The following is a 12725-nucleotide window of genomic DNA, read 5'->3' as shown; positions in this document are numbered from 1 at the left end:
ACATTGTTTGCACACTTTTTTGATTTTAAAGCTTTGTCAGTCTAATCTTCTTTTTTTTGTCAGTCTTCTTTTTGATGCTGCCTTTCTTTAAATGAATGCTCATTTCTTTCTTATGCTGCACTGTAACTTTTATTCTTGTGTTTTATGTGTCCTAATGTTTCTATTTTGTTTTTAACTGTCTATTCATGTGTCTTATTGATTTTTAATGCTTATGACTTTTAACTGTTTGTACTTGTGTTTTATCTGTTTTAATGATTTTGTGTAAAGCACTTTGAATTGCCCTGTTGCTGAAATGTGCTATACAAATAAAGCTGCCTTGCCTTGCCTTGCCTAATGTTTCTAATATTTTGCAAAATGTTTGAAACCCCTTTCAATATAATGCACGCCAGGACAGCACCTCAATAATGACATAAATAATAAATACAAAGTCAAATTATCACCTGACTGACAGTGTAGACAAAAATTGAATTCATACAAGCTTTGGGAGATTAGAAAGCCTGGCAGAGCTTTTGTATTGGATTAGTGTACCTAATAAAGTGACCAGAAAGTGCATCTGGAAAAATGAGGAAATATGTGACTGGGCTCAGCCAGCGCTTTTAAGATTTTGCTGCCATTAGGAAGGCCATTATTGTGTTGAAAAGCCTTTCTCTGTTGATGTGGATGGAGGACAAAGTTCCATCCATCCATCCATCTATTTATCCATCCATCTCAGGGTGTGGTCAACAAGTGTAATGTAGAGTGAGACCCTTTTCTTAACCTATATGTTACAGCTTTCTGTAATTGAGTGAATCATAAATTGCCCCAAATATAGAAGCACTTACCTGGAGTATGTCAAGTTCACTGACAGTAGCTTGCTGCTGGGAACCCAGAGTGTCGGATGGCCCTGCGTGTCATAGATGATCTTCAGCAGGAACTTCCTGTGGTCATCATAAATCTTCTCTGTTCGCAGCGAGCGATCGTAATCCACAGACAGCAAGTTCCTACCATTCACCTGAAGAGGTGGAGACAAACAAACAACCAATAAATAAAGAAACTCTTGTGATCATATACTGTATATATGTATATATCTTTGACCAGCTATAACATGGAAGGGTTGGTATCTGACACTGATTATATTACTTGCGGATATGCTGAATCCCTGCTATGCTCCCTTCAAAGTGCGACCATGACTAAAATCAGAACGCCTGTTAAAGGCCTTGCTGCAATTTTGATTTCAACCCACAATAGAAAAGCATTAGATCCCTCAAAAAAACACTGGTTTATTCTGAGAACCACATCAGTAGATTGATTAAACAACCGGATGTATAGTTCCTTCCGCTATCTCCACGATCTATTTAGCAAGGGCACCGTCGCTGCATCCGGGGCCTAGTTAGATTTAGATATATTTTCTGTACATGTGGAAATCAGTGATGGAGCAATAGGTTACCAAACCTAAGGGAATCAACCAGCTAATTTCCTGACAATCCGCACAGATGGGCCAATCAACAGAGAGACAGGGGAAGGACAATGACTCAGCAAAGTCTGTTTTTTCTCTTCTTTTAAATCATTGGTCCACAAAATAAGATATGATAAATATAACAATGAGAATGCTTCAGGATAAAAGATTAGCCAGCTGGCTAAACAGACAAACAATAAATACGCCCAGCTGTTAAATTATTAAATTCTTGTTAATAACTGGCTGTTCACTTCAACATATGGACCTCAGGCAGTGAATTAAAACAAACTTCTGATCCAAGACCAATAAAACACTGTAGCATCACAGAGCCAGCTGGCCACTCTTTATTGCTTTCTAAATGGTGTGCCGTTTGTTCAAACTCCGATGTACGAAGACAGATAACCCAGGTTCAGAGCTAAACTCACCTTATGACTCCTGGAAATACTAAGAATTAGCCAATCGATTGTTTTACAGACCCGTTTCATTAAAGAGAGAGACTTGCTGGAAAATGTTCAAGAGTCACTTTTCTCATATTTTCATTTAGCCACTCATTCATTCGGAAATTAGCACCAGTTGAATGCAGCGACGTGAATAAAGGGGGCAGAGAAGAAGAATATGTGGATGGTGGCTTGTTGCCAGCTGGAGGAGAAACAAGCCTGGATAACAGCCAAAAGCCATGCAGAGTGCCATGCAGAGTGCCACACCATATCAGGGGAAACCAATCATTTTGCAGATTGGCATGGCCTGTCATGTTCATAATGGAGCGGAGCAAACCGTGACTTCTATTTCAACGTACCTAACTACCTAGAATAGAAAGGCACCAATGGCAGAATGTCTGGGCTGTATTTACTGTACAACTACAGGTTTGGTCATCAATCCAATCTCAAGCCAAGTTCAGCACATCCTGGGTTTTTCTCACCCTTTCTAACCTGAAACCTTGTATGTAACAAAAGCGCCAAGCCCATGAACTCAGGGCTCCAGTGGCCCACAACGGAAAATTTTAGGGGTGCAACCAGAAAATTTAGGGGCACACACCACAAATCAACACGCTAACCAAATATTCACATTTCTACTAATTTCCACTGTATTACTAACAAACACTTTGATACAGAAATTACAACTTGCTGTTACAAATGCAGTGTCACATCGTATTGTGCACTTTTGAAGATGCAACATAGAAGGTAAACCGACAGCACCATCGCTGTCATGACTAATGATTAAAACATATGTACCATACCATAAATATATCATTCATTCAGAATAAAAAAAGTGCTTAGTAACCTTTCGGTCATTTCACAGTTAAAAACAATACTTAACAAGGGGGAAGAGATGTTCTTCCTTCATTTCAACATCATCTCTGCCTCATCTGCGCTCTGATTTACAGCCTCGTGTCTTCTGAAAGTAGCCGCCGAGGCGTAGCTTTTTCATTTATTAACATGTCACGGCACACACACACACAGAGTTCTCGTTTTAATTATGTTTGAACTGATTCCAAACTTTGGACACTTTCTGTTATTTCTCCTAGCCCTTTACGTGCTTTCTTGATTTTGTAATCAGTCTTCATGGTATGTGTCGTGAGCAGCGTCAGCCCTGTGTGCGACAGTAAAAATCCTCTGTGCGGAAACACCGTGAGTGATACGTTGGTAACATTAATTAAACAAAGCTTCGAGGCAAATCATTCTGCAGTGAGCCAGTCTTCCTGAAAATGGTGGGTTTGGGCCTTTTTCACCGCACAAACCTCTGACTCTGAATCATCATCCGACTGTGACACTGTAGACTCTGGCACTAGCACACTGGCCGCAGGTCGGAAGAGAACGAGTCAGCAGTTTGCTTGCTCATTGCCGTGATATCTGTCTCCCTCCGACAAACATTTACGCACGCTCAATTATATCTAGGACCCTGCCCACACAGCCACTTACAGTGGCCATTCCATTCCCTAGCCTTCTCACATCCCTATCCTTTTTTTACACATTAACATGTAGAAAAAAGAGGGCAAATTTACTGGTTACACAATGCAAAATGCAACCATTTGGTCCCAGTCTGAAGCCCTGGGACTATCTACTGATTTTTAGGGCTGGCCCTCCATATTGGACTATTTTGAAATTGGTTAGGTATTCGATTTTCAATTTGGGGATTTGAATATTCATTTTTTTGTTTGTTTTCTTTTACTTTCAAAACTGTAATATCAGAATCCTCAAAAAATGGACAGTTAAATGAAACAAGCTTTCAAAAAATGTGCATGCAGGCTGAAATTCTCGGTGGTGTTTTGTCGGGATTAGGCAGTTAAATGTTTGCTACATCGCTGTTCTGTCCATCTCAGCTAAGAAATGGAGAAATGTTGCGTTATAACACAACAGTCGGATGTGTAGATCACATGTAGATGTCCGTGTGGTCATAATGCAGCAGCCGGCTGTAGTTCAGGTGACATAATGGAGGTAGAAATAGTGCGGCGGTGCGTAATTCCACAGCACGCTGGCCGGCTGAGTCCTAATCAGAGGCTTTGAAAATGAGTGATTGATTAGTACCGAAGCTTCAAAGCACAAAAAACCAAATTATTCTAGACAGCACCACTGATTTCGCATCATCGTTTGAATCCACTGTATGTCTTCCATACATTATTGACAATTTAAAATAGGCTATTATAATAATAAACTAATACTTCTCAGGATTGAAAATCCCATCACCACTGTCCTACATTCTTTCAATTCATGTCATAAAGCTTGCCGCCGTCGACACTGTGTATGTGTGTGTCTTACAGTAGGCATTCTCATTATTTCATCCAAAAACTGCTCTACCATGCAGTTTCCCATTCACTTACATCGTGTGCTCAATGCACATTCCTCAATAGGGTTGGCACACTGTATAAAAACAGTATTAATATTAGCATTTAGCAGAATGGCTGGACTAAAGTTCATTGCTGTTCATCCAGCCCCACAACCACCACATCAACATTACTGCCTCAAATTGGCATCTTGTTGCTGCGGCAGCACAGCTGGACTGTCTTTGTGTTAGTGAAGACAAATTCTCATACACACAACACACACACACACACACGTAACTGACACATACAGTAAACTGTATTTATGCTCACCTTTGCACACCTATTTTCAGAAACCACATCTTCCTGCAACTCATTGCTAGCTCACGATACAACACTCCCCATTACCACTAGTGGACCACACATGCTGTTACATTCATTAGGACCATGCTGAGAATGACACCGCTATGTGGCTGAAACCCTCCAGAGGCCACATGACTGTAGAGTTTCCTCCTATTAGACTGGGCTAGTAAGAGAGCACTTCATGTACTATTCAAGTGCTGCAGACAAATCACTGTCCCTTCCTTCTCTTCAAATAGCTTGTAAAAACAACAGTCACAGAACAACAAGAAACCCCTATGTAGCCCACATCAAGCTGCTCACAGATGGGGACAAGATAGGAGGAGTCAGAGGACTCAGTGATTTGTGAGCAGTGTTGCATTAAAGCAATAATGTGTTGGATTTACATTGAATGTCCAGCTGGGGTCACACTGTGTGCAGTGCACTTGTATGGTCTCTCACCGTCTGTGTGTGGGTTTCAAACGGTCAAAACACATGCAGGGGAATTTAAATTGCCTGTAGGTGTAAATGTGCAAGTCTATACGGTATGTGCTATCCCTAGGATAGTAATCATATATTTATACAATAAATACACGATCAATTAAATTGTTCCCTATCCGTTGGTCAGCATGGTCTGAGTTAAATCATTTTCAATGAAAGAACATGCACGTCAGTCTCACCCTAATTTCTCTTTCATTTAAGAAATAATGCCAGTGTTTGTAGATCAGTAGTCAGCGATGAAAAGGCTATCTAGCACACTCACCCTGAGCTTTCTACCAAAGACAATGACTTTTCCACGTGTCTGTTCCTTCCTGAACCTCCACTCCACCAGGTTTTGGCCATTCTCTCCAGGCAGCGACATGTTGCGTCGGGCCACAGTTGGGTTAGCAGCACCTTAAAATGGAAATGAATACACGTAGACATGATTACCGACAATATCATACTGAAAAAAATATAAAGACAGAATATGCAAAGCAAAACAAGCTTTAAATAAATGTGCTGTTTACACGCTTGACATCTGCTGTGTGTGTGTAAATGTTAGAGTGGTGCCTGCTGAAGGCTTTGTTTATTTGACAGTTTGATACTTATGAGTCACTCCCTGTAAAGGAAATCAAACTATTGCTCTTTTTTAGATTGTTTCTAACTTCATTGCAATATCATGGGTATTGTATCTTGTGCACTACCTGTGAAGCTGCACCTTTTTACAATGCATGGCAGACCATCCTAATCATGCTAGTAATATAATATACAACTGAGCTCTTTTCTTTATCAAGTGCGACATAGTTATGGCTGGGTATCAGGACTCAATACTGCGTCTGATCCTATTTGTACTCAAAACTTGAAAAAAAAGATTACTTGTGTGGATTTGCTTGCGACCAATCACCAAGCGTTCAAATCAATGCGACGTGTGATTGGCCAAATACTGCAGCAGCTAGTAATGGAGGCATGCTACACAAATGTGTGCTTCCATTCACATGATCAAATGAAGTAAAAAAAAAAAAGGTACCACATGTCGTTCTCTATTGGTATCAGTATCACTTTAATGGTATTGGTATCCTAATTATTTAAACAATACCTAGCCCTACAAAGTACATGCCAGTATGGATTTTGATCATATAGGGAAGCCATTAGCCTCTCTGGAAGGTTTAGTGTCTAAAACTTCAGACTCTGACTTAGGTATCAAGACGGGCTTTGCATGGGGTTTAAATATGGTAATGTAGTCCATTTAATGTAAATCACATATCATATCAATCAATTTGAACTGCTACTAAACATGTTCAAAAGCATGCTGTAGTGTTTTGGCTTTATGCCAACATGTGAAAATGAGCCTGCAGAGATTTGACACTTGAGGTGATCATTAATCACTGTAAGCATCACTTGTGTATTTATTGTTGTGAATGTTATATTGCTGCAGTTCGGTAGGTCAGCTGCTAATGCAGGCTTGTAAATCCTAAAAGTCTGCACTTCATCACCATGCAATGATAAAATGACATTTATTACGACAGATGACCTACAGTACATGCAGCACATGTCTCTACACGCAGATGTTTACACTGTACTGACATGAATGCAAACCATCTGAAAACATGGACACACTACTGCGGTGCTTTGGAAAATAGTCAGCAACCAAAGACACATATAATATAAAAGATTTGCAGTAAATGGACTAAAATGTGTAAACACTAGTGGTACGAGTTGAAAGATGATCACATCAAAGGCATTAACCATCTGAGGTCTAAGGGCATTTTCACATCCTTTCTTAAATTTACCTTTACTCTACATACGATTGATCCAAATGTGATTCATAACAAAATGTTCAGAACAAACTCAGCTTTGTGTATAGTGACGCCCACACTTTTCCAGAGCAACGTGTGAAGAGATAATTTAGCGCTAAAGCTGAAACATTTATGTTTGGCTTTTTGAAAGTCCTCAAACCTCATTTGAAAACTAAACTTTATAAGTTTTAAGTTATTATGTGTTGTATGAATTGTTTTGGTAATTGAAATGAGTTGACCAAAGTCTTAGGTTCACAAAGTACTGTAATATATAATATATATGATATAAATAGTAGATAAATGTCTGAAATTAGATATTATAATATCCCTTCTTGAGTAGGAGCTTGGTCCTCAGAGGGTTAACATGTGGTACTTTGTGTTAAAATTGTGATATTTTCTGATACTCTCAGAGAAAATCAAATCCTATTGTGTCATATCAAACTGTGAGCTGAAAACACTATCTCCACAGCTGGAAATGCAGTGGCCTGCACAGAGTGTTGGAGTAGAACAGAGAACATGACACTGACACTGATACCCTACTATGATCCTTTTCACAAACAGGCCCGTCACATGGTGTTTACCTACAGAGAGCTGTGTTGGCAAAAGGCTTCTGACAGAGCATGCAACATGAAAACTCTTAGCTTAACACATTTACATGGAAATCTGATTTACTTATGAATCATAAGCTGTTCATGAAGGTAGCCTATACACATACTGCATAATATAAAGCAAGCTAAAGTAATTTTACCAATGTCAACCAATCTGTAAGATAATCCTTTTTACATGACACCGCTGATTAGTCCATATTATGCATTCTGGGTAACGTGCTCAAAACAGCTTACCTGCCAGTATATGGGGCTCTGTCTGGTAGTGTGTGTCCATCCCATTGGCATAGATCACCCTCAGTGAATGGTCATTACCCACCTGGTAGCTGTTGCGAAGCTGGTCTATATGACAGAAGGACAGAGAGACAATCATTAATTTATTCAAAAACATAGTATCAATAGACTTTTTCACAGGAGACATTTTAGGTGCTGCTCATGTCCCTTATTTGATAGCTCCTCGATTCCTCGGTCCTCGGCTAAACCGGAAGTTGTTCTGTCCCTCCTTGGTGAAGGCCGTCTCTCAAAGCTCTTATTTCTGCCCTGAGGACCGAGGAGCAAGCATCGAGGAGGGGTCACCGTGGGGCTATAGGCGAGGATACACGACAGCAGCCCTCCTGGGAGCCGTGCAGCTGAAGGAGTTGCTAACTCGGCCCAAACAGCTGACAAATTCATGTGACGCTTCAGAGGAAAGGACGTCTCATCCCTCTGAAACACATTTCCTTGGTTCCTCTCTTCTCGCATGATTTCCTCAAGTCTCTCCCATGCCTCCTCGGTGGGAGGGAAGCTGGGCAAGTGGAGGGGTCGAGGGGGCATTTTAATCAACATGAGAAGCACCTTCTGACTTGTCATAGCAGGAAAAGCACAGGTGAAATGCATTTTGTAAACCATGGCTCAGTTCCATCCAAGTGTCCCAGTAAGTCATGACAGTGAGCCAGCATGCACAATACCAGCAACCTGGAACTAGCTCCCCTAAATGGAAAGCAGTCATTTGTAACATCCTCAATTACACCTGTGCGTTTCCTACCATGACAGGCCAAAATGTCTGCAGTAAAAGAACCCACTTTTACTGAACCGAGGGGAAGGAGAGAAAAAATAGACGGAGAGGAGAGCAAGAAAGTGCAAGTGAGAGAGGGAGGGCGATATAGTGATGTAAAGAGAGAAAAGAGTAGAATTAATTTAGCTGGGCAGCGTTTGAACCTGCTAATGGAGCACAGAGCAGGTATTAACATTCCGCAGCCTCTTTTAATTAGGTTCCCCTTGACCTCTCGCAGAACTAATGGCTCTGTGTGTGCGTGTGTCTGAGAGAGTAAGAGAGAGATAGAAGCTCTCTAGTCTAGAGAAATGTTACTTCCCCCTTCTTCCTTCTGACATGCCATCAGGTAAAATATTCTTGTTTGACTGATTGTCTTTTAAAAACTAAGCAAGACTTTCCTAACAAAAACCTTTTACGTCGAATTTATTGGTATTATTTTTCAAGGCCAAATTCAAAAGAGAAAGATGCCACAGTTATTTAACAATTTAAAACACTGATGGGCAAATTCACAGATTGGATTGCGGCTGCTGATAGCTCCATACATCTCTAGTGTCTGTTATCTGCCCTGTCTCAAGGTCCGATTCACATAAGAGATCACGCTCATAATTGTATTTCGTTGCATTGCACCTGTACATGTGTGATGACAATAAAGTTGAATCTAATCTAATCTAATAATATAAGAGCACAATGAGCCATTTTTTGCATTTGATCAGCAGATCAGTTACCCCCCCCCCCGTACTGAATTTTTCGAGTAGGGAGAGGGACCATGATTCCATAAAGCTCAACAGACCCACCCACAACAGGTTCACGAAGTAGAAATACAATGCAATTTCTCCATTGACAATTGGAGTATAAGCCAAAAAATCATCAACGGTCGATGGAAGTATGAGCACATTTCACTTATTTTAGCTTCACTCTACTTGCTACCCGTCCATTTGAGGATTCATTTTAAAATTCTTTTAATTGCTTTTAAAGCCTTGAATGGCCTTACCAACACCTTACCTCTCGGAGCTGCTGCTTTATTTTATTGTTTTCATCTTTATATTTGGTACCTCATCTTTTTATTGTTTTTATTGTGTTATCTATTTATTCTGTATTATCTTTTTGTGCAGCATTTGGGAAACTTTGTGTTTGTTTTGTGCTAAATAAATGAAGTGGATTGGATGGTAGACTTACATAAAACCAGCTAAAACATGACTAAGTGATTGTATATGCTCATATAGACGCAAAATGTTCATGGGGCACCAACCTGTTTTGAGACAAATGTCTTATTTGTGATGTCTTGGATAAGTACTTCATTACCCACAATCCCAAATAATCCCACAATCCCACACTGGTGGAATTCATGGTGGTGAGGAGGGGGATCGGTACCCGATCTCTGCACTCGCGCAAGATGACAATCCTGTTTCACAAGGATTTACAACACTGCACGTATCACGATCTTTTCCATGCTTCTGCCGTTAGCCTCCACAGTGATGCTAACGTTAGTTTAGCTAACAGCGAATTTGGCTAACCACTAGCTGACAGCTTGATTTAGTCTTAAATAGTGTTAACTCACACTAAACACTGGGAAAAACAGGTTGTAGCTGACATAACAGCTGTTATACTGTATATTCCATCCATCCATCTTCGTCCGCTTCATTTCACTTACGTTGTAAACCAAGCTCTTGTCGTCACAAAGACTTACAAATATCTTGGTGTGCTATATGATTCACACCTTACATACCGGAAACACATTTCTAACTCAACATAAAAGTTGAATCAGAAACTCTGTGTATAACAAGATCATATCATATCTTTTTCTGTTTCTGAAACCTACCTACATGCAATTGTGTTTTCAACTATGTCCTACTGTCTTCCTATGTGGTCTCTCACCACTAAGGAAATTACTGAACCGATACTATACGACTATCCAATCGAGCTCTCAAGATCCACAGTAATCTTCCAAAGTGGTCTCGCCATTGCATTGCACTCGCACGCTCAAACGCTCTGACTTCCCAGAATTACATAAACAGCCACGCTACTGCATTTTATTTTCAGATTCAAAATGGAACCTTACCAGCACTTGCTGGAGTTCTCCTAACATAAAATATGAGACCAGTATGCCTCACTAGGTCAGTCTCACAGGCATCATTCCAGTCCCCCCATCCAAAAACAACTATGGGCAGAAATCCTTTTTTAATACATACACATACACATATCAGAACACTATCTTCCCTCTCATATTTCAAAAAGGCATACAAACAGCTCCTTCTTAACAGTTACACTTGCACACATTGATTGCTCATGTATTGTTCAAGTCTGTATTTGTCTAGGTTGTCTGGTTAGCCTAAGGCATGGTCTAAAACTCTTTATATACACATTTTTCCAGACATCAATGGGAGAAATGAATGGGAAATTTACTTCCGGAAACCAAGGTCTCTCGGAGACGGTTGAGCTCTATTTCACTCCATTCCATATTTGGAAGGGTATGTCCACTTGAGGCTAAGAGAGACCACAATCCGCTGGTGGTTGAGAGACCTCAACAGTCTCATTCTCAACAGAGGAGCACGTCTCATAATCATGATCCTCCTCAACATTCAAAAAACCTTGCTTAGAGGTCCTTTTCAATGGAGTATGAACAGAGCAGCAACAGAAATGGTTAAGAAAGCTGCTCTGCAAGCTTTTCACATGTTTGTCCCTCCCCGGTTTTGTGTGTGTAAGTATCAATGTCCTCGCAGGAACTCTATTTTCTTATTTTTTTTGTGTCTAATACTGGTCCAGTATTAAGTGAGATCGCTGCAGTCAGCAACGGAAAAACAATCTACAATGTAAGCTAATAGAGACCTTCACAAAAGTGCGTTTTGCCACTGACATATATTCTAAGGGTCTGACTTTTTGGAAAGGCTTTCTAAGGGGGTCGACCTTTTCTGGTAAAGATCCTTTTTTTAACATAAAGACATCCGTTTTGGGTCGTCTTTCCACTTTTTCAACCATCACAACACTAGTTTTGGTTGAAATAAACACATAGTTTGCCAATTTACATGTGAAAATATGTTGGCCAAAAGCCAAAAGTATTGTTTTTTTAAATGGAGTCTAGTGGGTTTAGTGCTAGCGACTTCAGAGCTGTTTCTAGTTAAACAGAAAGGTCTAATAGAGGGCTTAAAGGTCTATCTCCGAAGGGATCCTTTTTACAAGGCTGTCACACACTTAGGATATTAATCTGAGACTGTCAGTGGCAAAACAAGTACTTTTGTGAAGATAAATACAAGCTGGACAATTTTCCTATTACATTGTGGCTTGTTTTGCTGCTGCCGACTGCAGCAATCTTGCGTAATACTGGACCAATGTCAAAGATTGTTGTTCACATCAGTCACTTAGACACAAAACAGAGGAAAATGGGGTCCAGGATGAAAAAAAAAAGTAAGAAAAGGCATTCAATATGAAGCAAAACAAATGATGACAGGCCCTTTTTTAAAGGACTTAATCATTGATAGTGGTCAAATTGACCCCAAGGATTACAGGAGGGTTAGCCTTTTAAAGCTGTCCAAAATGTGATTCCGGCCAATAGAAACCACTGTGTCATCGTTTGACGGGGATTGCATGTTGTAGTCTAATATTATGGGGTGGATCTGCTGGGTGGATTTTATCTTTCACTCCCCACATCAATTTTCCTGCACAAAAGATAGGCTTCATACAATATGTTATGAATGGGGACAGCCGGAACATGATAATGTATTGCTTGCATTCATTACTTTTTCCTTGTTCAGCATCATTTTCAAGCCTTGCATTACCGACATGTTCTCCTGCTTTCACAAAGCAATCAACAACAACATCAACATGACAAAATATAGCTGCAGCAGCTACATTAGCTTGTTTCCCATTTCTGGGCTGCACCTGCACCCAATGTGATTTCACATTACTTAGCCTACATGCACACTGGCACACTGGGCAGTTTAGATGAAAGCGAGGAGGCGGAACAAATAAATAATGTAAATGCATTGATGTAGAGGAATGATACACTGTTCGATGGCTTTGAATAACTTATTACATTCTGATCAATACCTGCTCTGCTGCTGCTGAAAAAAATGCTGCTGGCCCCTCGAGGCTGCTATTCAACTGGGTCAGTAGCTCAGATTTAACAAGGGCATTAGTGTTAAAATATGGTTTTATGCTAAATTATTGTTTTATGTGGGATATCTGATGTGAAGGATCATAAGGATGTTGAAAACGTTTTTTTTTCCTTTTGCAGTTCCAACTCAAATCTAGAATTATCTGAGAGGATGCGTTGACGGATCAA

General features: G+C 40.2%; 1 protein-coding gene across 1 annotated transcript in view; it reads right to left on the bottom strand.

The window, feature by feature from the left end:
* Nucleotides 1-12725, bottom strand: part of tenm3 (teneurin transmembrane protein 3) — a 257341-nt gene that overhangs the window by 18717 nt on the left and 225899 nt on the right. Inside the window, 3 exon segments of the mRNA XM_032528287.1 lie at nt 822-991; nt 5296-5426; nt 7651-7755. Coding sequence (XP_032384178.1) covers nt 822-991; nt 5296-5426; nt 7651-7755 — 406 coding nt within the window.

Source organism: Etheostoma spectabile, chromosome 2 (genome assembly GCF_008692095.1).
Source record: "Etheostoma spectabile isolate EspeVRDwgs_2016 chromosome 2, UIUC_Espe_1.0, whole genome shotgun sequence".
In the NCBI taxonomy this organism is placed as follows: domain Eukaryota; kingdom Metazoa; phylum Chordata; class Actinopteri; order Perciformes; family Percidae; genus Etheostoma; species Etheostoma spectabile.
Note: the sequence above shows the minus strand (reverse complement) of the source record. Positions and strands in the feature narration are given on the sequence as shown.